Source organism: Acomys russatus, chromosome 7 (assembly GCF_903995435.1).
Source record: "Acomys russatus chromosome 7, mAcoRus1.1, whole genome shotgun sequence".
Lineage (NCBI taxonomy): Eukaryota > Metazoa > Chordata > Mammalia > Rodentia > Muridae > Acomys > Acomys russatus.
The window spans coordinates 59,307,483-59,331,015 of NC_067143.1; the positions used below are offsets into that span (position 1 = coordinate 59,307,483).

At 47.0% G+C, this 23,533-nt stretch overlaps 1 protein-coding gene across 1 annotated transcript in view; it reads right to left on the bottom strand.

Annotated features, from left to right (window-relative positions):
* Positions 1 to 23,533, bottom strand: part of Scube2 (signal peptide, CUB domain and EGF like domain containing 2) — a 69,942-nt gene that overhangs the window by 19,659 nt on the left and 26,750 nt on the right. Inside the window, exons 8-16 of the mRNA XM_051149212.1 lie at positions 20,936 to 21,052; positions 19,693 to 19,815; positions 16,508 to 16,624; positions 14,582 to 14,704; positions 14,034 to 14,150; positions 13,741 to 13,824; positions 10,953 to 11,057; positions 7,036 to 7,191; positions 6,442 to 6,648 (exon numbers count right to left, since the gene is read on the bottom strand). Coding sequence (XP_051005169.1) covers positions 6,442 to 6,648; positions 7,036 to 7,191; positions 10,953 to 11,057; positions 13,741 to 13,824; positions 14,034 to 14,150; positions 14,582 to 14,704; positions 16,508 to 16,624; positions 19,693 to 19,815; positions 20,936 to 21,052 — 1,149 coding nt within the window. The remainder of the gene's footprint in view (positions 1 to 6,441; positions 6,649 to 7,035; positions 7,192 to 10,952; positions 11,058 to 13,740; positions 13,825 to 14,033; positions 14,151 to 14,581; positions 14,705 to 16,507; positions 16,625 to 19,692; positions 19,816 to 20,935; positions 21,053 to 23,533) is intronic.

Here is a 23,533-nt window from a genome sequence, read left to right on the forward strand (position 1 = left end):
ATAGGGGAGGGGAATAAGGGGAAAATGGGAGGGAGGGAAGAATGGGAGGATACAAGGGATGGGATAACCATTGAGATGTAACAAGAATAAATTTTAAAAAAAAACTCTACCGTGAGCTACAGCCTCAGACCAGGAATCTGTACTTTGTAAATAGAATTGCTTTTCTATTGCGTTATCTGTATTTATTTCTGTGTGTATGCCTGTGTCCATGTTCATGTGTGTACATGTATGTGTGATCACATGGAGCGGTCATATATGTTGGATATCTTTGTCAATTGCTCCCCAGTTTATTTTTTGAGAAAGGATTTCCCACTTAGAGCTGGAGCTTGTGGCTGTGAGCTCCAGCGGCCTTCCCAACTGCTGCCCCACGCAGGGTTACAGGCGCACACCGCCGCCGTGCCTGGCTTCTTGTGTGAGTGCTGGGGATGCAGACACAGATCCTCGTAAGCTTGCACAGTGAGCACTTTATCAACTGAGCCATGTTCCCAGCCCCAGAATTGCTTTTCTTTTCTGACATCTTGCTAAAACCGCTCACAGATGGTGCAAAGGTTACTTGAAGAACAGGCTGTCCCTAAATGCCAAAGCAACAAGGAAGTTATTCAACTTGATCAGAAGTGAGTCCTTTTTTGGTGTAACTGGGACTTTAGATTTTATTTTAAAAATTTTTTTTTAATTATTTTATGTAAGTGTGTGTATACGCATGGCATAGCATGAGTCGGGGACAGGGGACAACTTGTGGGAATTGGTTCTGTCCTTCTTCTACTACATGGAAGTTGGAGATTAAATTCAGGTCATCAGGTTGAGTGGTACCTTTGCCCCATGGAACCCTCTTGTCAGACCTAAATTTTATTTTATTTTTTATTAGTTGTTTTGTTTCAAGATAGGGTCTCACTACATAGCCCTGGCTGCACTGGAACTAAGTGTATAGACCAGGCTGGGCTCAACTCACAGAAATCAGCCTGCAGTAATTAAAGGTGTGCACCACCATGCCTGGCTTTTTTTTTTTTTTTTTTTTTTAATGATACTGGGAAGACAATTTAATGTAAGTCGGCAAAGCCTATACATGTTCTTAAAAGAAATACAAATAATTTAAGACAGTGTATTTGTGTGTTCTTACTGATCAAAAAAGTTAGTGATTTTGTTATTTTTTTGCTTATTGGGTTTGCAAAAAATTTAAAGAATCAATGACAAATATTCCATGTAAGTGAGACAGGGGGGCATTAGACACTCTCATGCCGTGCTGGAGGCAGCATGCACTGAGTGGGGACTCAGGAGGGTAGGTTGGCAGCGGCTACCAAAGTTTGCATATGCATGTTCTTGATTTGGCTGTTACATTTCTAGAAATCTAGCCTTCAATAATATTGGTGTGTAGACAAAGAAGGCTATCTGCCTTCGCTCTGCTTATAAAAGGAAAATTAGGCATCACGTCACTGTGTACTCATAGGGGCCATCTGACGGATACTGATGGCTTAGTTACAGCCCAGGAGCGGTGAGGCCCTGGGTTGGAACCACGCTTAGGAAACACACTGGTTTCCCCCCTCCTACTGCCCTGAGGTCATTCCCTCCAAATCCTCAGCCCTCTTTAGCCTGTGTTTTCTCTTTTGGTTTGGTTTTGTTTTGTCTTTTGATTTTTGGTTTGGTTTTACTTGTTGTTTTTTTTTAATCGGGCTTTCTTTTTTTTTTTTTTTTTTTTTCAAGATTTATTTATTATTATGTATACAGTGCTCTGCCTGCATGTACACCTGTAGGCCAGAAGGCATCAGATCACATTATAGATGGTTGTGAGCCACCATGTGGTTGCTGGGAATTGAACTCAGGATCTCTGGAGGAGCAGTCATTGTCCTTAACCTCTGAGCCATCTCTCCAGCCCCTGGTTTTACTTCCTATTCCTTTGCCTGGAACTTTCTCCAAGCATCCCCACGTTCACTTTCTCTTTCCTTTGTGTGCCTATACCATCATGCTTTGCAATGGAGCCTTCCCTGACCACATCTGGATCATAGGGACACGACCCCTCCGGCTCCTCACCTTGCCTGGGCTCTTCTTATCTCACTTCCCGGGTGCTTGTTTTCCATACCCTTGTTGTCATTTGATGCATGCTCTGTGTCCTTGTTTATGGGGTAGCCACCTGCTTCTTTTTCCCGACACTATAAACTTCAAGAGAGCTGAGACTTTTGCTAGTCTGTCTTCTTCACTGGATTCTCAGCATCTATAATAGTACTCGACACACAGTAGTCTCCTTCACTGCTGGAGTCTCGCCATCTACTATGACACACAGTATGAGCTTTTTACTAGTCTTCTTCACTGCTGGAGTCTTACCATCTACAATGGTACCTGGCACACAGTAGGGCCTTCTTTTAGTCTCCTTTATGGCTGGAGTCTCAGCATCTACAATGGTACCTAGTACACAGTAGGAGCTTAATAAATATTTATTGATGAATAAATAACATCTTATATGCATGAGAGCATATAAAACCAGCAAATTTTAACAGTGTTGGGAAGCAGGATTGGGGAGAATGCTCATCGTTAGACATTTCTGTACCATTTGAAGTATGTACCACATTTATAATTAAAAAGATACACATAATGGCTTCCATTCTCCTTTCAGGACATTTGAAACACTTCTTGGGGCTCTGGTATGGTTTGAATGATACATATGTTGAAATTTAATCTTCAATAAGCAGTAAATATTAAAAAGGATTGAGAAATCCAACTAAGGTCTTTAGAGGTGAGCTTTGGGGAGAAATTATTAGAACTATATAAATTCATGAGGATGGGGCCCATGTGACTGAACACTGATGGCTTAGTAAGAATAGGGAGAGCACTGGGTGTGGTGGCACACACCTTTAATCCCAGCACTTGGGAGGGAGAAGCAGGAAAATCGCTGTGGGGCCAGCCTGGTCTACAGTAGGGCGATGTGCAGAAGAGCCTAGGCTACAAAGAGAAACTCTGTCTTGAACAAAGCAAAACCCAAAAACAAATAGGGAGAATAATGTCAGCTCCTCATGAGGCTGAGGTGGAGGATCAGTTAAATCCACGAGTTTGAGGAGCCAGGACCACACAGCAAGACATAAACAGAGCAAAACAGGAAAGAAGAAAAAAGGGGGGTGCGGGACCAAAAGCCATGCGTGCCCTCATCTGCCATCTGAGGCCACGAGTCTCCTTGAGACTATGACTAAAAGAAGGCCATCATGAGATGTGGCCCATTTACAACTGATACACAGAATCATAAGCCAAAATAAACTCCTTTCTTTGTAAAGGTGCCCAACCTCCATAACAGGAACACAACCAAGGACCATCCTAGCCTTGTCTCCATTGTATGACAACTAGGTTTCAGAAATATCAGCACGCCTGGACAACTTTCAAGGGTCCTCTCCTTCAACTGTGTGGCTCCCAGGGGTTGACTGCAGGTCACGGTCTTGGCTCCAAGTGCCTTTACCTGCTGAGCCTTCCCAAGTCCTTTCTAATCAGTATACCTGACCCTTGGTACCCACATCCTCCTGCACTAACAGTCCCTGTGCTGTGTTCTTCCCGTAGGGAAGTTTTCAACATTGGTCCCATGCTGGGTACCAAGAGGCCTGAATTAGTGAGGCCTGCTTCTCTTTTTAGGTCTTTGCTCCTCCAAAGCACATCATGGTAGAACTGCTAACAAGATCCCTGAAGGCCCACAGGCCTTGACACTACTTTTCCTGAATTGTTGACTATCCAAAGTTTCCTTGATGAACCCACAAGCCCTTACCCCAACAGGCCTGGAAAGGGAGGGGCTGCAATTCAGCTCCCACAGACCAGAAAGAGGGCCTGCCTGCCTGCCTGCCTACCTGCCTGCCTTCTGCCTCCTGTCTGCCTCCTCCCTCCTGCCTGCCTGCCTGCTGCATGCCTGCCTGCTCCCTGCCTGCCTGCCTGCTGCCTGCCTACCTGCCTGCTCCCTGCCTGCTGCTTGCCTGCCTGCCTGCCTGCCTTCTGCCTGCCTGCTGCCTGCCTGTCTGCCTGCCTGCTCCCTGCCTGCCTGCCTGCTCCCTGCCTGCCTGCTCCCTGCCTGCTGCCTGGCTGCTGTCTGCCTGCTGCCTGCCTGCTGCTTGCCTACCTGCTGCTTGCCCGCCTGCCTGCCTGCTGCCTGTGCCTGCCCACCTGCTGCCTGCCCGCCTGCTGCCTGCCTGCCTGCTGCTTGCCTGCCTGCCTGCCTGCTGCCTGTGCCTGCCCGCCTGCTGCCTGCCCGCCTGCCTGCTGCCTGCCTGCTGCTTGCCTGCCTGCCTGCCTGCTGCCTGCCTGCCTGCCTGCAGCCTGCTGCCTACCACTGTCTGCCTGCCTGCCTGCTGCCTGCCTGCCTGCCTGCTGCCTGCCTGCCTGCCTGCAGCCTGCTGCCTACCACTGCCTGCCTGCCTGCCTGCCTGCCTGCTGCCTGTCTGCCTGCCTGCTCCCTGCCTGCCTGCTGCCTGCCTGCTGCTTGCCTACCTGCTGCTTGCCTGCCTGCCTGCCTGCTGCCTGCTGCCGGCAGCCTGTTGCCTACCGCTGTCTGCCTGCCTGCTGCTTGCCTGCCTGCTGCCTGCCTGACTGCTGCCTGCCCGCCTGCTGCCTGCCTGCCTGCTGCCTGCCTGCTGCTTGCCTGCCTGCCTGCTGCCTGCTGTCTGCCCAAGAGTTCCTTCCATTCACCCTAGAGGCAGAGCAGCAAGAGCCAGCTATTGTCACAAGCTTGGTATGGAGACTGGAGTGGGGAGGACTCCAAACAAGAAGCCAGCCAGCTGGGTTTATTGCCCTCTTTTCTTTTTAAGAAAATCAGCTGGAGTAAGAGTCAAGACTATCTGGGAACTGGCCCCTTGTGGGTAATTACACTCGATGTTCTCTAAGCGTTGGCAACGCGGCAGATTGGAGTGGTGGCTCTTGCTGAAAGTTCTCCAGAACAAAGCTGGCTTCAGCCATTGCCCATGCAGAAGCACTGACTCTCTACCCCTTCTCCCCAGCTCCACCACTTGGGTCCAAGTGCCGGCTGACCCTTCAGTTACTGAACTTCACCGTACCTCAGAGTGAAAACAGGCTTTGAAATTCAACTGTAAATTCAATCTTTAAGCACCTGGCGGTGGTGGCGCATGCCTTTAATCTCAGCACTCAGGACACAGAGGAAAGCAGATCACTGTGAGTTCGAGGCCAGCCTGGTCCACAAAGCGAGTCTAGAACAGCCATAACTACACAGAGAAACCCTGTCTTGAAACTCCCCCCCAAAATTCAATCTTTAAAAAAAAATTACTACTATTACTACTACTACTGCTACCATCATCGTTATTATTATTACTTGGGGCCATGCACAGAGTATGTGTAGGGCGTGCTACATGCATGCACTCGTGTGAAGGTCAGAAGACAACCTAGACTGTTGTTCCTCAGATAACACGCAGACTTTTCTTTGAGACAGGTCACTCACTAGGGCCAGGGGCTCTTCAATTAGGCAAGGCTGGCTGGCCAGCGAGCTCCAGGGATTCTCCATCTCTGCCTTGCCAGCACTGGGATCATCAGTATGCACTCCCAAGCCTGGCTTTTTATGTGAGTGCCACAGATCAAATTCGGGTCTTTGTGTTTCACACAGTAATGCTTTCCTGACCTGAGGTATCTCCCACCAGTGAGACTTTAGGCAACTGTACATAGACCTCTGCGTTCATTCTGTTGCCTGCAGGAGATGCTGGTCCCTGCCGGGTTATGATTATCGCTAGATCAAAGGAGCTAGGACAATGTTACATCCCTAACAGATAAGAACCAAAGCAATCACACTTATCACCAAAAAGAGGCCCCCAACTTCCCTCTGTGAGGCTTTTTCACACGGTGTCTCTTGTAACTGCACAGAGCAGATCTTATGTCTGACCATCCCAGAGCCTCTTCCTGGATTTCATACCAATTATTTGCTCTGAAACACACACACACACACACACACACACACACACACACACACACACACACACACATACACACACTAAGAACACAGCAAGGAACTGACTCTGCGTGGCGCCTGGGCCTAAAGCTCAGGTGTCTCCAAGGCATCTACGCAGCCTCTAGCTTTGCCTTTGCATAAAACTAAGGGCAGGAATAAATTCACTCATCACCACCGGTGGGGGCCAAGCCCAAAAGTGTTAACTACAGAAACCGTGACAATAGCACGTATAAAGGCTCAGGGGTGCCTTGCATCCTGCCCTAGCCAGGCAGCATTGCTAAGCCTGCATTTGTTTTTCTGTCCTTCTGTCTCATGAGCACTGTCTACCACAGGCCAGCAAACATGCCAGGCATGAGGAAGGACAGGTAAGTCACACCTCAGCAGCTACAGATGAAGAAAACGCATCCACAGTGTTCCTTGGAGTGAGCACAGAGAAGGAAGGGTGACTCAGGCCTGTCACTGGCTCCCTTGCGCATGTGTCCGGCACTCCAGGCAAATCTGTCAGCAATCACATCTTGGGCTATACTCACCACACTGGCTTTCTTCACGGCCCTGGCCCACTCCACAGGTCTCCTCCTGCTGTCCCGACACTCCAGGGGACCTTTTAGCCACGTTGAGGTCCATGCCTGAGAGCTGCAGGTGGAACTGCTCCCTGTGCGCAGCCCTCCTGAGTGCTCGGATGGCCTTCCGCAGCCGCTTCTCTGTTCGCTTTAACACGCAACTCAGATTGCAGGAAGCTGCAGAAACAAGGGGAGGGCACAACATGAGGAGGGGCTCTCAGGCTGCAGAGAGGATGTCTGGTGACCCACCAACACCCCAAGTTCCCTGGAGCCAGGAACCTAGCAGCTTGGGCAGCGTTCAATTCAAAGATAAATTTGTGGGACCCAAATGGTAACTTTGGGTTTTATGAAGTTGAGGGGGGGAACACCCCCCAAAAATCCATCAGGCTCTAAGCCAATTTAGTGTAATTTGTGGGGTGAAAATCAAACAGGAGATACTTGAGTGTTTACACTAGTCTCTGCCCCCGCCTCACACACACCCCCAGGAATGATGGGAAATGAAAGGTAAAGAGAGAAGGAACAAGCCATGAGAAGCCTGGCACCACAGATGTCTCTCAGACCAACCTGTCACCTCCTTTTTGTAAGCTTCCTGTTCAAACTCAACCGTGATAAACATTTCCTTAGGGGTGCTCGGTCGGCCAGGGGCTCCCGGGACTTGCTTGACAGAGCTGCATGTAAGGTTTGTGTAGTGGAAACTCTCTTTCACTGAGCTGTGCTTCTCTGTATGAAGAAACGAAAGGATCGGAAGCCAGGTCCTGGCAGAGCCGCGAGCTGAGCATTCGTGAGAGCTCAGTAAACATTTCATTACAACCCTCTAGGGACTGCGCAATTCACTGTGCGAGCCGGGCTGTGGCCCGTGCCTAGCCTGCAGGGGGGACATTTTCGTTCTGATGTAACTTTAGAGACTATCTCTTGACCTTTCTTCTCATGGTAGAGGCTGAACCTCTCCTAGCGGCCGGCCACAGGACTGGGACAGCCCAAGTAGATGCTGAAGCTTCAACGAGAGTGAAAGGAAACCAACCAGGGCTGTCACCCAGCTGGCCTCGGTGCAACTCCATCCCACAGGGAGTGACAGAACGGACATCAGCAGTGACCTCTCGTTTTAGACAGCCACAAACAGTAAATTGCACAAAGATCCAACAAACCAAACAGTATCATGAAATCACGGAGGGCAACAGTGGAATGCTGTAAGATAGGCTTTGCACGCCCCTAGTCTTGACTTTTTGTGGTGTCCTCTCTGCCCAGCACTTATGGTGAATTTGTTGACTCTCAATAGACAAAACTGAACTGAACCAAACTACAAAGCAGGATCACGTGTCCACAAAATATATTTGCGTGTCTTTTTAAAAACACTTTACTGAACTAAAAGTTATCTGTGCCATAGCCATTAATTACAAAGCAACAGACCATCAAGGCCAGAGGAAGAGACAAATTCATTTTCTACCTATATTTCCCCTCCCCAAACATACGTTTCATAGTTTTAAATTTTTTATTTTTGCTTTTTGTTTATGGGTGTGTATGTATATGCCACATATGTGCTGGTGCCTAGGAGGACAAAAGAGGATGTCAGATGCCCTTGAGCTAGAGATACAGGCAGTTGGGAGTTGCCCAAAATGAGTGCTTAGGAACTGCGCCCGGACCCTCTAGAAGAGCAGCCAGTGTGCTTAATCTGAGCCGCCTTTTCAGTCCTATTTTATACTTTTTAAAGAGCTAATCTCAAAGCTCGGGTAGATGTTAAATTTGAACTTGTTTTCCTTTCAATTTTCCCATACTATACTGAAACTATTTTTACATTAAGTATGTTATATGTACATTTAATGTGTGTGTGTACCTGTGCTACGGGTACAGGGTGCATGTGGAAATCAGATGACAACTCACACGGGTTGTCAGGCTTGGCAGCAGTCACCTTTACCTGCTGAGCCAGCTCATTGGCCCTAAAACTATCTTTATCACTTTATTTTGTTTTTATACAAAGTTCACTCTGTGGTCCAGGCTGGCCTGGAATTCACTATGTACTCAGAGCCCACCTTGAATTCACATCAGTCTCCACCCTGAGGCCCTCAAGTGCTGGAAAAACTTTGTATTTTGAAATAAATTTAGATTTACAGAAAAGTTGATGAAAAGTACAGACTTCCTGCATACCCTCCTCTCAGCTCCCATGCTGTTAGCTTCTTACTTCAACACTGTTAGGATCCACTAAGGAAACTCCCGAGCAAATCCATCTATAAGTAATACTTCCCTGGGCTGAGGACGGCTAGGTGGTTAAGAGCCTGTGCTGCTCCGGCAGAGGGCTCAGACTTTGGTTCTCAGCACCCACGCTGGGTGGCTAACAACTTCTGTAACTCCAGCTCCAGAGAGAGCTGACACCTCTGGGCTCTGTAGGCACCATACTTACATGCACATACCACATAGATAGATACCCACACATGTACACATAGTTGAAAATAAAAACAAATCTTTAAAAATAAGTGATACTGGGGCTGGAGAGAGATGGCTCAGTCAGTGGTTAAGAGCACTGGCCATTCTTCTAGAAGACCTAGGTTTGACTCGCACACCCACAGGGTGGCTCAGAACTGTTTGTAATTCCAGCTCCAAGAGATTAGACACTCTCTTCTGGCCTCCTTGGGCACAAGACACAGATACACATGAAGTCAAAACACCCATAACATAAAATTAAATCAAACAAACAAAACCCAGTAGCACACATTTGTAATCTCAGCACTCAGGGAGGCAGAGGCAGGTGGATCCCTATGAGTTTGAGGCCAGCCTGGTCTACAAAGAGTCCAAGACAAACCCTGTCTTGAAAAACCAAAATGATAATACAAAAATTAAAATTAAAAAATACTTTCCTAATTTAAAAGTACAAAAAAAAATGACTCAGCCCTAAACAGGACCTTATATCACTCTCATGAAGGCCCACGGAACATCGTGGAAGAATGGATAGAAAGTATGGAAGAGGCAGAAGGCAGGGAGAGGGGGCGGTGAAATACTTTCTTCTGGCCACAACACAGCCAATGCAATCATGATCTCACAGCATCTGAAGCTACCAGCAATGGGCCTGCCAACAGTCAGCCATGCATCTCAGAGGGGCTCATGGGGCCCTATCCCTCCCTACTGAACTGTGTTCTGAGCCTGAAGGAGGAACAGCCACTCTCTTCAGCTGTGTACTCACTGATGTGCCCAGTGGTTAGCTCCAAATCCACAGGCATGCAAATGGGTGAACTTAGTTGGTCACAGAGCAAAACAAAAAGACATAGATGTGGGAAAGATATAGGGGTGAGAGGGAGGTAAAAGAGGGGGGAGAGGTGTTAGTAATCAGAATGAACTATGAATATATATGATTTTAAAAGAACAAGTTTAGTAAAAGCTACAGAAAAGTGTGAATATAAAAACAACATAGGAAAAATACGGAAGAAAAAAATTAAAAATGACCCAGCATTCTCTCACCCAGACAAATGCCTCCTAGTGACACAGCCAACTCTCTGGAGCTTTTCCCTTCAACTTTACTTTTGTTCATACAATTTTGATTAGTTAGGCATATAGAATTCTACTGTTTCCCTTTCTATCTCTTTTTTGTTTGGTTGGTTTTGGTTTTGGAGACAGGGTTTCTCTGTCCTGGACTCACTTTATAGACCAGGCTGGCCTTGAACTCACAGAGATCCACCTGCCTCTGCCTCCCGAGCGCCGGGGCTAAAGGTGTGCACCACCACGCCAGCTATTATCTCAGCCATATGCCAAAATACTTCTTGTGTCATTAACATTCTTTGAAAACACATAGTTAATAGGTGCGCATGCTCCATCAACGGAAGGACCCAAATGCATCTTGATTATTCTGCAGTCAGTGCAGCTAGAATGCGCTTTAGGTGAATTTGTTTGAGGGTAGACCGAGGGGACAAAACCTTCCTAATCTGTGTCTCGATTTGTTTTAAGATCCAGAAGTATTCTCTGAAGTTATGGTGGAACAGAAAGCTAGGAAAGAAAGGAGTGCATTAGACTTGCTTGTTTTGCTAAGCTCAGTTATTCTTGCATGGCGTTTGTTCTGCTACAGCCAATGGGACCACAGTTTCCAAACACCAGAGAGCAAGAATGCTGGATATTCTATCTTTATTCATCAATGCTCTCATTTCTGAGTCAACCCTTTTTCCTAGTGTACGCTTCAACCAAACTCTAAGATTAAGAACTTTAATCCAACGCAGCAGTCAGAAGTGGCTGACACATCTGAAGCGCCATTCACTCATGTGAACTCCAAGGTTTCAACAATGACCTCACAAAGGACCTCCCTGGGTATAACCCCAGAACTGCACAGGAGTTAGGGCAGGCTCTGCCCCCTCTAGAGAAGAAAGTCCCTGCAGATTCTGAACAGCTCAGTGCCATCCGACACGTGCTTGTCTCAGGTGGACAGCCAAGTCCAGCTCAGCTGGCCACAGGTCCTTTACCCACCATGCAGGCAAGCTCCCTGCACCAGCCATCTGATGTCATACCTGGTAGTGCTGGTCGCAGGACCTCAGGAGACAGCTTGGTCTTTTGCAAACTACACTTGCCTTCATTTAGCTTAAAGGTTACACTTGTCCTGACGATGACGACATCTTCAGAAAGAAATGAGAGAAATTACCTTCATGGGCAAAGGAAGAAAACACTCGCAGATGCTGGCAAGTTGCTACCGGCTGGGTCTCACCATATGCTGTAGCCAATGAGACCCTCTTAATGCTCGAAATGATCCAACAAAGGTTTGGATCAGGAAGTGTCCATTACCTTGCACAGGTTCACATGGAGCCCCTGATCCACACCTCAAGGGAGAGATGAATCCAATACTCAGATGTAACAGAGAAAGGTCCCCAAACAGTCTCCAAAGATGAAGTCATTTTTGTGCCCTCCTAAGGCTCAAATCTGGATAAGACTGTTGAGGGAAGCCCTTTCCAAGGGCTGAGTAGGTTGCCAGTCCAGATGTGACTACTACTTCTGGGGTCTGGGATGGAGTGAGTACAGAATTCTGTTCTCCCAAAATCATTCCTAACTGTATGTTGGGCTGGAGCCCATGCCTCTAACTGAACGCCCCCTGATTTGTGAAAACGTCAGTACATTCCTTAACCTTCCTCATCTCAGCTTCCTCATCTATTAAATGCACATAGTTAAGCACCTCGATTACCAGATACTGTAAGAGTTAAATGAGATAATGGAATATATATATATATATATATATCTGGTTGCCTGTTACATAGTAAGGACTGTTGGGTATTTGTTTGCCAATCCTTAGAACATCCCAGATGACCAAGGACTTAGCACTGAGGGATTTGGTGAGCCAGACCATGCTCTCTCCTGTTTTGGTCCTAACATCCATCAGAAAGGGCAGCAAAGAACAGTGCTTAAGACTCTGGACTCAGATTGTGTGAGTTCAAATCCCAGCTTCTATTTTTTTTTGCAGGGGGGCCGGTGCGGGTTTGAGATAGGGTTTCTCTGTGTAGTCTTGGCTGTCCTAGACTTGCTTTGTAGACCAGGCTGGCCTTGAACTCACAGCGATCCACCTGCCTCTGCCTTCTGAGTGCTGGGATTAAAGGCATGTGTCACCATCACTGGCTTTTTTTTCTTTTAAAGATTTATTTATTTATCTATTTATTTATTTATTTATTTATTTATTTATTTATTATGTATACAATGCTCTGCCTGCATGTACACATTCAGGCCATAAGAGGGCAGCAGATTTCCATTATAGATGGTTGTGAGCCACCATGTGGGAATTGATTTTTTTGTTTGTTTGTTTGTTGGTTGGTTTTTGAATTTTCGAGACAGGGTTTCTCTGTGTAGCCTTGGCTATCCTGGACTCACTCTGTAGACCAGACTGGCCTCGAACTCACAGCAATCCGCCTGCCTCTGCCTCCCGAGTGCTGGGATTAAAGGCATGCGCCACTACGCCCGGCTGGATGCTGGGAATTGAACTCAGGACCTTTGGGAGAATAGCCAGCGCTCTTAACCTCTGAGCCATCTCTCCAGCCCCTTAAATTTTTTTTAAAGATGTGCTTATTTATTTATTATGTATACAACATTCTGCCTGAATGCGAAAAGAGGGCACCAGGTTTCATTATAGATGGTTGTGAGCCACCATGTGGTCGCTGGGAATTGAACTCATGGCCTTTGGAAGAGCAGTCAGTCCTCTTAACCTCTGAGCCATCTCTCCAGTCTGCTTCTATATTTCTTATCTGAGTCACTTTGAGTAAGTTCTTCTACCCTCTGAGCCTTGGTTTCTTTGTTTACTAAGGATAATAATAAAATTGATGCCACCAAGTGTGGTAAACTCACTCCTGTAATCCCAACACCTGGGCAGCTGAGGCAGGAGGACTGTCATAAATTCAAGGTCATCCTGAACTATATTACATTCCAGGCTAGCCTGGGTTACAAACTGAGACGTGTGCGTGTGTGTGTGTGTGTGTGTGTGTGTGTGTGTGTGTGTGTGTGTAATTAAGACAGAGTTTAAAGTGGATTAAATATCCACTTAAATTCTATGCTATTGTATCTTGGGTATTTTTAAATTTTTATTTATTTTAATTTTAATTTTCTGTTTTTCGAGACAGGGTTTCTCTGTGTAACCTTGGTTGGTCTGGACTCTCATTGTAGACCAGGCTAGCCTTGAACTCACAGAGATCCACCTACCTCTGCCTCCCTGGGATTAAAGGCATGTGCTACCATGCCCGGCATACTAGGAGGATTTTAACTTCAAAACTATTATCTTGTTTGGGATTTCAAACTTTGGACATCTTTATAATACAGACATCAAGATAAAATGTGGTTCTCAATTTGGACAATCTTATGACAAACTGGCAAATTTGTCTTTATCTAGCTAGGAAGATGAATCCTCCAGAAAACACTGGACTTGTATTTAGTTCTGTGACAAACTGGAATAGGTTCAGGTCGCTTTCTTGAGAAAGAATCCCACGTCCCCATTCTGTCTGTGCCACCTCCATGAATGCCGTACATCCTGGGGCTCTAGGCATGGTTCCCACTGGGCCTTTAAAGTGCTCTGGGGTAGACGTGGATCTCGTGTCAATGTGGTGACCCACCCAGGCGGAACAGGACTTCCAAGTACGCAGGGGACACTCAGCAAATCTGGTTCCCACGGGTGAGTTAGGTATCAGACACCAGAGCTGTCAGTAAGAACACCCTATAATGTGTTCACAGCATCCAGGTAAGAAAAGAAAGCCAACAAACCCACCCCCACGAACAGCACCCCCTGAAAGAAAGCAACGAGCCCCTGCGAGAACGCAGTTCAGTAATTACCCTCAAAAGCAGAGTCATTTGATTTTTGCTGTCTGCTTCTGAGAGAGGAAGAGCCGCAGGTGACAGAGTAGGCCTCTTGCAGTCCTGACAGACAGAATGTGAAATTGTCAAAACCTGTAAGCAAGATGACAGGCTATCCTGATAGCTGCTAAGGTCACCCTCACCCCACTCTGCCTCAGCCACTGGGAAAACAACCCTGGACACAGGGCTCTCAACGCCAGAAACCCCTCTGAGCTCATCTGAGACCTGCCGGCCCTGCCATGAGAATCTTCGCAGGGAGTTATGCCACTCACCTGAAGAGAGGTGAATGCCAGAGTGACATCTGAGGAAGCACCTGTCTCCTCCACCACTCTTACCACAGTGCAGGGACACATGGGGTGCCACGCTAGTGGGCTGGAAGCCCTTCACTTCTAGACAGGACAAAACAGAGGTGCTTAAGGGAAGAGAACCATGCACCCAAGTGTGATGAGAGTGGAGCTCACCAAAGGCCCCAAGAAAAGAAGGTAGAGCTGACCTCCCTCCCTGGCCCAGCCTAGCTGACTGACACAAGCCTTGCTCCCGGGAGGACAGGGAGGCAGGCACTTGTCTGCTGTTTGTTCGTGCAGAGAAGCAACCACGAGACGGAAGGAACACTCCAATCTAAGCAGAAGCACAGAGCTAAACGTCAAGGAGCCTGCAAAGTATCTCCTGTTTTTGGACTTGTTAAAGACAAGCTGCTGTGGCTTCAGGGGCGAACACTTGGTGGGAAAGGCGCACTGTGAGCCCAGTGGGATATGTGAGCACACAGAGACTCCAACCTCTGGACTTGGGGTGAGCTTGTGGCCACATGGGATCCTCTTACCCACACAGTCTTTTTTATTCCAGTGGATCTTGTACCCTGGATGACACTGGCACTCATAGCCACCCACTGTGTTGACGCAAACTTGCTGGCAGCCTCCATTGTTGACGCTGCACTCATTGGTGTCTGTGGAACAAAAATGGTCCCCTGTCATAACAGTACATCAAGGGCTGACTACTTCTCCCTTAAGGAGGAGGCAGTAGACGAGTCACATGGTTGACAGACAGTCATTTTCAAGGATGTGTACTTGATACCCGCTGGCTGAACACGGCACAATCCCCACTGGCATGAACCTTAGATGGGAGGTTTTTGGGTTTTTTTTTTCCGTCGGGGGTTGGGGGGAGTTGAGACAGGGTTTCACTGTGTAACAGCCCTGGCTGTCCTGGACTCGCTTTGTAGACCAGGCTGGTCTCGAACTCACAGTGATCCACCTGCCACTGCCTCCCAAATGCTGGGATTACAGGCATGCACCACCACGCCCGGCTGGTCTTAACCATTAACAGGTACACTCAGAAGGGTGCACAGCACTTTCAGATGTCCAGACTCAGACCTCGGATGGGCTTTGAACTTGAAACTCCACCATCCTCTGGTCTGGTGGAGAGAGACCAAGGGAGAGACAGAATCAAGATTCCCTACTTGAACTGTTTCCTCAGTTGAGAGAGACGAAAAGCCATGAGCATCTCCCCATCCCCATCAACTTGGGACTGACTCCAAACTGGAAGGTGGCTCCCAACCAGGTTGACATCTGTGTTCAAGGGGTATCTCACTGGGGTCTCATGATAGATGGGGCAGGATGGAAGACATGTTTTTGTTTTTTTTTTGGGGGGGGGGGTTGGTTTTGGTTTTGGTTTTTTGAGACAGGTTTCTCTGTGTAGCCTTGGCTGTCCTGGACTCACTTTGTAGACCAGGCTGACCTCAAACTCACAGGGATCCACCTGCCTCTGCCTCCCAAGTGCTAGTATTAAAGGCATGTGCCACCACGCCTGGCGAAAGACATGTTTTTAGTTGTGCCAATAATGTGTGGAGAGAGAGAGAGAAGGGAGACACTGTCATCTATAGCAAAGCAACATTATCTGTTCTTCTCAAACAAAGGGCATGAGGATTGGCAGGAAGTGTTCCAACCAGTGGTCCCCAAATCCCACAGATACTTAGAATCACCATGGAGACCTTAGACACATTGTTCTGGGGTCTAGATCTCAATGGCAGATGATGCCAGGAAAGTAGACCGAGAGTCAGTTGGCACACAATCTGATTTATATATACCACAGCCTACTTGACCATAAGGGGATGAGACATGAGCCTATATTGGTTTTTTTGTTTTGTTTTGTTTTGTTTTTTTTTCAAGACAGGGTTTCTCTGTGTAGCCTTGGCCATCCTGGACTCACTTTGTAGACCAGGCTGGCCTCGAACTCACAGCGATCCACCTACCTCTGCCTCCCGAGTGCTGGGATTAAAGGCGTGCGCCACCACGCCCGGCTATGAGCCTATATTGTTAAACAGGCACAGAATGAAGAGACAGAGTCAACACTCCCTTCTGGATCCAAGGCCTAATTGTAGAGCTTGAACCAAGGCTTTGCATCCAATGCCCAGGCAGAGCAGAATTACAAGTTTGCTGGGTGTCCTGCCAAGTCTCTCTGAAGACAGCAGCATTATCTTCTGCTGGGAAGGCCAATGGGATATTGTCTCAGCACCTACAAGACTCTCCTATCCTCCAAATATAAGCACAAGTCAAGTGACTGATGGATCCACAGCTGACGTGGCATGCCTGATGTGCTAACAGGGTAAAATACGCATATTCCCTTTGATGGATGCTTTTTTTCTTGTTGCCACTGTCCAAGATTGTTCCCTTTGCCCCAGAATAAGAAGATAACCCTCAAGGGTGGCCCTGCTCCCAGACTTGGCCTCACTGTAGAGGGGCAGCTCACTCACCTCCACAGTGGGTGAAGCTATAGAGAGTGTACCCTCTATCGCAGGTACAAATAAATGTGCCAGGGTAGTTGATGCAGCTGTGGTCACAGGTCCTTTCCAAAGAGCATTCATCCACATCTGTAATTATCAACAAGAGAGGGGGAGCTGACATCAACTCTGCTGTACGAGTAGAGGTGTTTATAGTAATTGCAAGCTGCTGACTAACAACAAAACAACACATGTAAGGGTAAGGGCAACTGGTCAACCCATCCCCTCAGCTCATTTGTATCAAAGAATATGTTGAGGAGCCCATAAGAACTATAGTCATCTCCATTTTAGATGGAGAACATTCTGGTTTCTCTCTTTCTCATCTTTGTAAAATTATTCTTCTGGCCACAACAGGCCACTTGATCCTGTGTCTTAAAGCCCTATGCATTAAAAGAATGCATTGCCACTAATCCTCAGTGATTTTCTATGAAAGATGCTGAAATTGGGTTAATGCCTAAACTGGATCTCCTTGGACATCTTTTTTTTTTTTTTTGGTCCGTTTTGTTTTTTGTTTTTGTTTTTGTTTTTCTCTTCCCTGTGTCTTCTATGTCCATGGCTCAGGAGAGATATATCCCTAGCAGCAAGTAGAGCCTTGTAAGCCAGCATCTGCAAGCTGCATCTGGGACCTGATCATGTGTTTTCTACATCTCACTCCCAGAACTCTTGGGATGGTTTTAATTGGTGCCTCCAAATAGAGAGCCTTGGGTCCAGTTAGTGGACCACAACCACAACCACCGTTAGAATGGCTGGACCACTTTTCTACACCAAACATACCATGAAATGCTACATTAACAGAAGGCAGACATGTTAGCCAGATGTGGTAGTGTGTGCCTGTAATTGCAGCACTTGGGAGGCAAAGGCAGTAGGACCACCATGAGGTCAGCATAGCTAAAGCAACTTCCAGGCCAATCAGGACCTGACTCGACTCAAAAGAACAACAATAAATTCCCCCCCCCCCCACACACACACACGGGAAGAGAGAGAAAAAGAAAGATTGATTGAGGGGGGAGAGGGAGGGAGCAGAGGAGGGAGGAATGGATGGATAAAAAAAAAAAAAAAGAAATATAAAATGGCAAGCTCTTGCAAAGCCCTTCTTTCCCTGGCTTTTTCCAGAAATCCTGACAGTTTCTTTAGCAAATTCACTCTGTGCAAACATTTGTTCTACCAAGAGCAATGGGTGGAAAAACGAGGAAAAGTCGGTTTCTTTTCTTTCCTCGTTCTTGATGCCATTGCATGAGATCTGCTGCTAACATCAGCCAGTTGCTGACAAAGTGCCCTCCGTCAGTAGCTGGCTTTGGCTGCTCACTGTGGACGTTTGCTTTGCCAAAAATAATGAGATCACTTTCCTAATTCCTTTTTAATGTGTTTACACAGCTTAAACATATTTCTTGCCCTATACATTTTGAAACATTGTGTGGAACAGCAAATTTGCTTTCCAAGTCAAACTGAAGAAAGCCACGAAATACATCTAGAATTAACTCACTGAATTTAAAGGAGAATGTGTTTGAACTGCCTGGCAAATTGTGTATTAGGAGCAAAAAGGGAAGGAGAGCCTCACGTATCTGTAAAGTGTCTTTAAAAACACAGATGTTGCATCTTTTGTCTTATGTTTATGTACGTATTCATATGTGTGTGCACATGTGCATGAAGGCCAGAGGTCAGCATCAAGGTCTTCCTGAATTGCTCCCCACCTTATTTTTGGAGACAGGGTCTCTACTGAACCTAATTCTGCCAAACTGGCTGGCCTTTGCAATCCAGGGAATCCTGTCTCTGCCTCCCAGGGCTGGAATTTCAGGCACACATCACCACACCCAGCTTTGCAGGTGGGTGCTGGAGACCCAAACACAAACCTGCATGCTTACACAGCAGGCACTTTGCCCACCGAGCCTTCTCCCTGGCTCTCTCCCCGGCTCCCAGTGTTTTGTTTTATATTCTGGTTTTTATACGGTATTGGGCTTTGTTTTGTTCTTTGGTCTGAGATTTTTGTGGGTTTGTTTGTTTGTTTGTTTGTTTTGCCTGTATCTCTAGCCAGCCTGGTCTCAGACTTGATAGGTAACCAAGGATGTCTTTGACGCTCTGTTCCTCCTGCTTCTTCCTCCCTAGCTCTGTAATTACAGGTGTGAGACACTGCATATGGCTCATGCAGTGCTGGGGCATGGCGGCGGGTCCGATCCAGGTCTTTGTGCATGCTGGGCAAGCATTCTACCAACCAGGCCTCCACCCCTCAAGGAGCTCGATGCCAAGACATCTAACAAAATAAGCAAGGCAGTCTTTATTCCCAGAAATGGAACAAAAGAGTAATCACATCGCATCGTTCCTGGGACTTTCTTCTTATATGTACTGATAGGGCATAACAGCTGCTTATCTAAAAACAGTTGTTAACCTTGACAACTGCTATCCACCATATGTGGGAAGCACACAGTTGAAAGGGGGTGGGTTAAGGCCTAGAGGGATGGATCAGTGGTTGAGAGCATGTGCCACTCTTACAGAAGGCCCAGTGGAGTTTAGCTCCCAGCACCCACATCACGTGGCTTATGACTACCTGTAACTCCAGCTCCACGGGACTTGATGCCTCTGGCCTCTGTGGACACCTGCACTTGCATGCACATGCCCACACAAAGACATGTGCATACACATATTTAAAATAATACAAAATAAATCTTTAAGTAAAAGAAGTAGCCAAAAAAAAAAAAAAAAAAAGAGGGGGCGGGGTTTCTATAATCTTCCAACCAGTATCTCTTCCACTCACTCCTTCCAACTTAGGTATGAATGTTATCCAAATCTACAGATTTTTGCCACCAACTTTGGCCAAATATTCAGCTGCAGTAAAATAAATTTTAGAAAAGGAAAATTATCTTTAGTCTCAAGACGCCACCGTAAGCGTGCTGGCACCACATGCTCTGCTCCCTTTCTAGCAGTGGCCTCTGATAAGGTGTCCCCTAAGGTTAACAGCTTAGGTTCCGAAATGTATGTGAGCTACACCGTGTTTTCATTCAACCTAAGATAAAGCAAGTAAGATCCAGGTTGGAGGCTAGAACCCCTGAGTCCATCAGGAGCTGGGTGAGCCAGTCTCTACCAAGCCAGGACTCATTCATCCACACGCTCTCTATCCCAACCAGCAGCCCCCTGCTCACCTCAGCTTCCGTTTCAGCACATACCTTGGCAAGACTTCTCGTCTGTTAGTAATTTAAATCCTTTTTTGCAGCTGCAGTCAAAACTGCCCACGGTGTTTTTGCAGAAATGGTTACAACCTCCATTCTGGGTCTGGCACTCATCGACATCTGTAAGAGGCAAGCGCTAGGGGACCAGAGAGCAACGGCTGCCTGGCCACCCCAAGCCCCAAGCTGCTGCTGTGTGTGCCACTTATGCTCAGAAAGAAGAGTGGGCCCACGAGAGCGCTTAAGAATGTTCACTGATGTTTCAGTCTTACAAGCATTTCCTTGTCTGGCTGAAGGACAAGTGTCCAGCTAACAGTTCTGACTTGCCATGCCACTGACAAGCATTAAAGAAACAAACGCTGGAAAGGAATGGTGATATCGTGATTTATTTTATTCTCATCCTCTAATGCCCTCCAAAGAAGGGCAGACAACCCCCGCCAGCACACTTTGTATTCTAGCTTAATGACTAAAGCCATAAGGGACAAGAGCTTTTGTTTTGGCAAGTTACACAATCACCAAATGGTCTCAACGTTTTTAAATGATTCCTGATACTTAATCTTATCTTTCTCCAGTTTCATCTCACAACCAGGTTATCTCTCTCTCTCTCTTTTTTTTTTTTCTTCTTCTTCTTCTTCTTTTTTTTTTTTTTTTTTTTATCATGCTAAAGAACTAACAAACCCTTTGTACTCTTGCCCATAAAAGACGAGCAAGTCATTAGGGTCTGTCTTCATTAGTAAAAGTTAATGGCGCAGTTATTCGTTAAGTGCTCTGATAATAATCTTGGCCGTTACTTACATGTGATCCCAAGGCCATTATTTATGATAGGTTGATATTATCTGCTGCCAATGAACTGTTCCATGAACTGCCTTTTGCTCATAAGGCCACTCGCCTGAAATGGATTATCTGATGCTTGCAGAGGCTGACCTTCTCAGCAGTTAGTGTAATTAAGTCGCTTCTAATTAAGCTTACTCAATTATAACCGTCCACTAGCCCAGGGAAGAAAAACTTCCATCAGTCCGAATCATAAGCAAATCTGGAAATGCTCAGATGGTAATGGTGTGGAAGGGCAGAACTGCCTGTGCCCCACACTTCAGCCGGGCAGGACTCCCTTCACCCAGCCCCCCAGCCTCCCAGCCCCACAGCCCCACAGCCCCCCAGCCCCACAGCCCCACAGCCCCACAGCCTCCCAGCCCCGCAGCCCCCCAGTCCCACAGCCCCCAGCTCCAGGGTACACAAAGGTCACCTTTACATGTCTTCCCATCCAACTGGAGAGTGAATCCAATGGGACAACTGCACTGAACACCTGTTGACGTGTCCTTACAGGTGCGATCACAGCCTCCATTGTTGACAGCACACGTTTCTGGTGAGAGGTGGGGATGGCAGTTAGATTCCTAAAGGAGTCCTCATACAGATAACACTGTGTGACAACCCTGAAAGCACAGAGGGGTGCTCATGGTCACACCCCAAGTCTCTACCACCTATAGGTGAGACAGAGGAGAGCTGCTGCTGCATCTCCTGCCCTTGTAAGGGTTACTCAGGAAGCTGGTGACCAGAAGGAAGATACCTCCCGACCAAAGAAACATTCTCCACCGACTAAAGGTTCCTGGTGACCCATAGCTAACAACCGGCTAAGTGTGACCACTCAATCTGGCAGGCTAGATTGAGTACAGAACAGGGCAAAGTTCCTTTCTTGTTCCAGAACTTTCTCTCAATGAATGATGAGCCCATTCCTGACCATTGCATCACTACAGATTAAAAACTTTGTCCTTGCAAATGCCATTTACCTCTCTCTCTCTCTCTCTCTCTCTCTCTCTCTCTCTCTCTCTCTCTCTCTCTCTCTCTCTCTCTCACTCACATGGTCATTATCTACCTCAATGTTAGCACCCAGATGCCCAGAAACTTCCCTAGCTACCTCATTTGAAAGCCTGGGGGAACAAGCTTAGCACTAATTAAACACAATGTGCTTATCTGTGCTTCCTCTCAAAACTTCACTCCCCTGCGATTCAGTAAGTGTTTAATCTCTGAGAGTTAACTCCTCGGGGACAAAGACAATGAAAGAGAAGACAAAGAAGAGGGCAACTATTAGGAAGTGGCATGTCAACAGAGAAGAAAGTCAGTCCCTTAGGTGTGCAGAGGGGCATGAACCCCAGAATCCAGGGAGGCCCAGGAGTTAGACACAGGAACATCCTCTAAGAGCAGAGATAAGGATGGAGTAAAAAGGTGCAACAGGTTGCCTGAGAAACAGTGCCCATCCCCCACCTCCAGCCCCCACACCCACCTCCCCATACCCCATCCCTAGCCCTAAGACCCACACTTCCCACACCTTAACACCCCACCCCCACCCCGAAGCTCTTATTTCCAGATAGCCAGGTGACCACCAATTCCCAGCTAAAGTACAGATTACTATCTGGGAAAGTCAAACCAGTGCACCAGGACCATGGAGGAGGGAGAGGGAGTCATAGTTGGTCCCACAGAAGTCCAGTGTCTGGAAAGACAGATTCCCAACCCCACCCCACCCCACCCCCCAGCCTCAGCTCCAGGAATTCCGGAAGCTAAGCTTCTATCCCCAAGCAAGAGACTGAAGGACTCCTCAAGCGCTAAATCAACCTGCCCAAATGAAAAGACTTCAAAACGAAGGTCGAGGCACAGGCACACCAATACAAAGTGCATCAGTCAATATGAGATCCAACTGGCTCTTTAGTTTTTCACTATGGAATATGAAACATCGGTCAAGAATTACCAGATATTTAGAAAATCTAAGATTTTAGATATGTTCCAAAGTGAACAAGAAAAAAGAAACAGAGAAAACAAAGATAATGGAGGAAGGGCTTGGAGAGATGACTTAGTTGTTAAGAGTGCATCATAGCAAGGTGCAGTGGCACATGCCTATAATTCTAGTACTGGAAAGGCTGAGGCAGGTGGATCTCTATAAGTTCAAGGCCAGCCTGGTCTACAAAGTGAGTCCATGACAGCCAGGGCTACACAGAGAAACTCTGTCTCGAAAAACAAACAAACAAAGAAGAAGAAGAAAAAGAAGAAGAAGAAAAAGAAGAAGAAGAAGAAGAAGAAGAAGAAGAAGAAGAAGAAGAAGAAGAAGAAGAAGAGTGCATCATACTCCTGCAGAGGACCTGTAAGTCACCCCAGAGGGATCTGATGCTTCTGGCCTCCAGCCTCTACAGGCATCTGCAGTCACATGCATATCCACACAACTGAAAATAATAACATCCGGTTTTAGAAAGATAATACAGAAAAGGAGAGAGTAAAATACACTATCACCAGGGTGGTAAGAGGAACCCATGAAATATGAGCAGGTCCCTATAACAAAGACCAAAGGAAATGCTGGGGGGAAACTCAGGAAAGTGGAATTTTAAAAAAGACACTGGGTGGTGGTGACTCACGCCTTTAATCCCAGCACTTGGGAGGCAGAGGCAGGAGGATCACTGTGAGTTTGAGGCCAGCCTGGTCTACAGAGCAAGTTCCAGGACAGACAGGGCTACACAGAGAAAACCAAAAAAGAGAAAAAAACAAAAAACAAAAAGAAAAAAAACAAACAAAAAGAGAAAGGAAGGAAGGAGGAAAGAAAGAATGAATGACAGAAAGGCAGACAAGCCTAGTGAGAGCACACAGAGCAGGAAGACACCAAACGGGACACTACCTTATAATCTCAGATCACCAAGGACAAAGAGAAGACCTTGAAATTTTCCAGAGTGAAGCTTCTACAGGCTTCACACACTAGATCAAGAGTAAGAATGGGAGAGCTGGGGTGTAGCTCAGCTGGGTCGGTGTTTTCTTGGCATGCATGAAGCCCTGAGCTGCACCCCCAGCAATGCAGAAAGTGAGC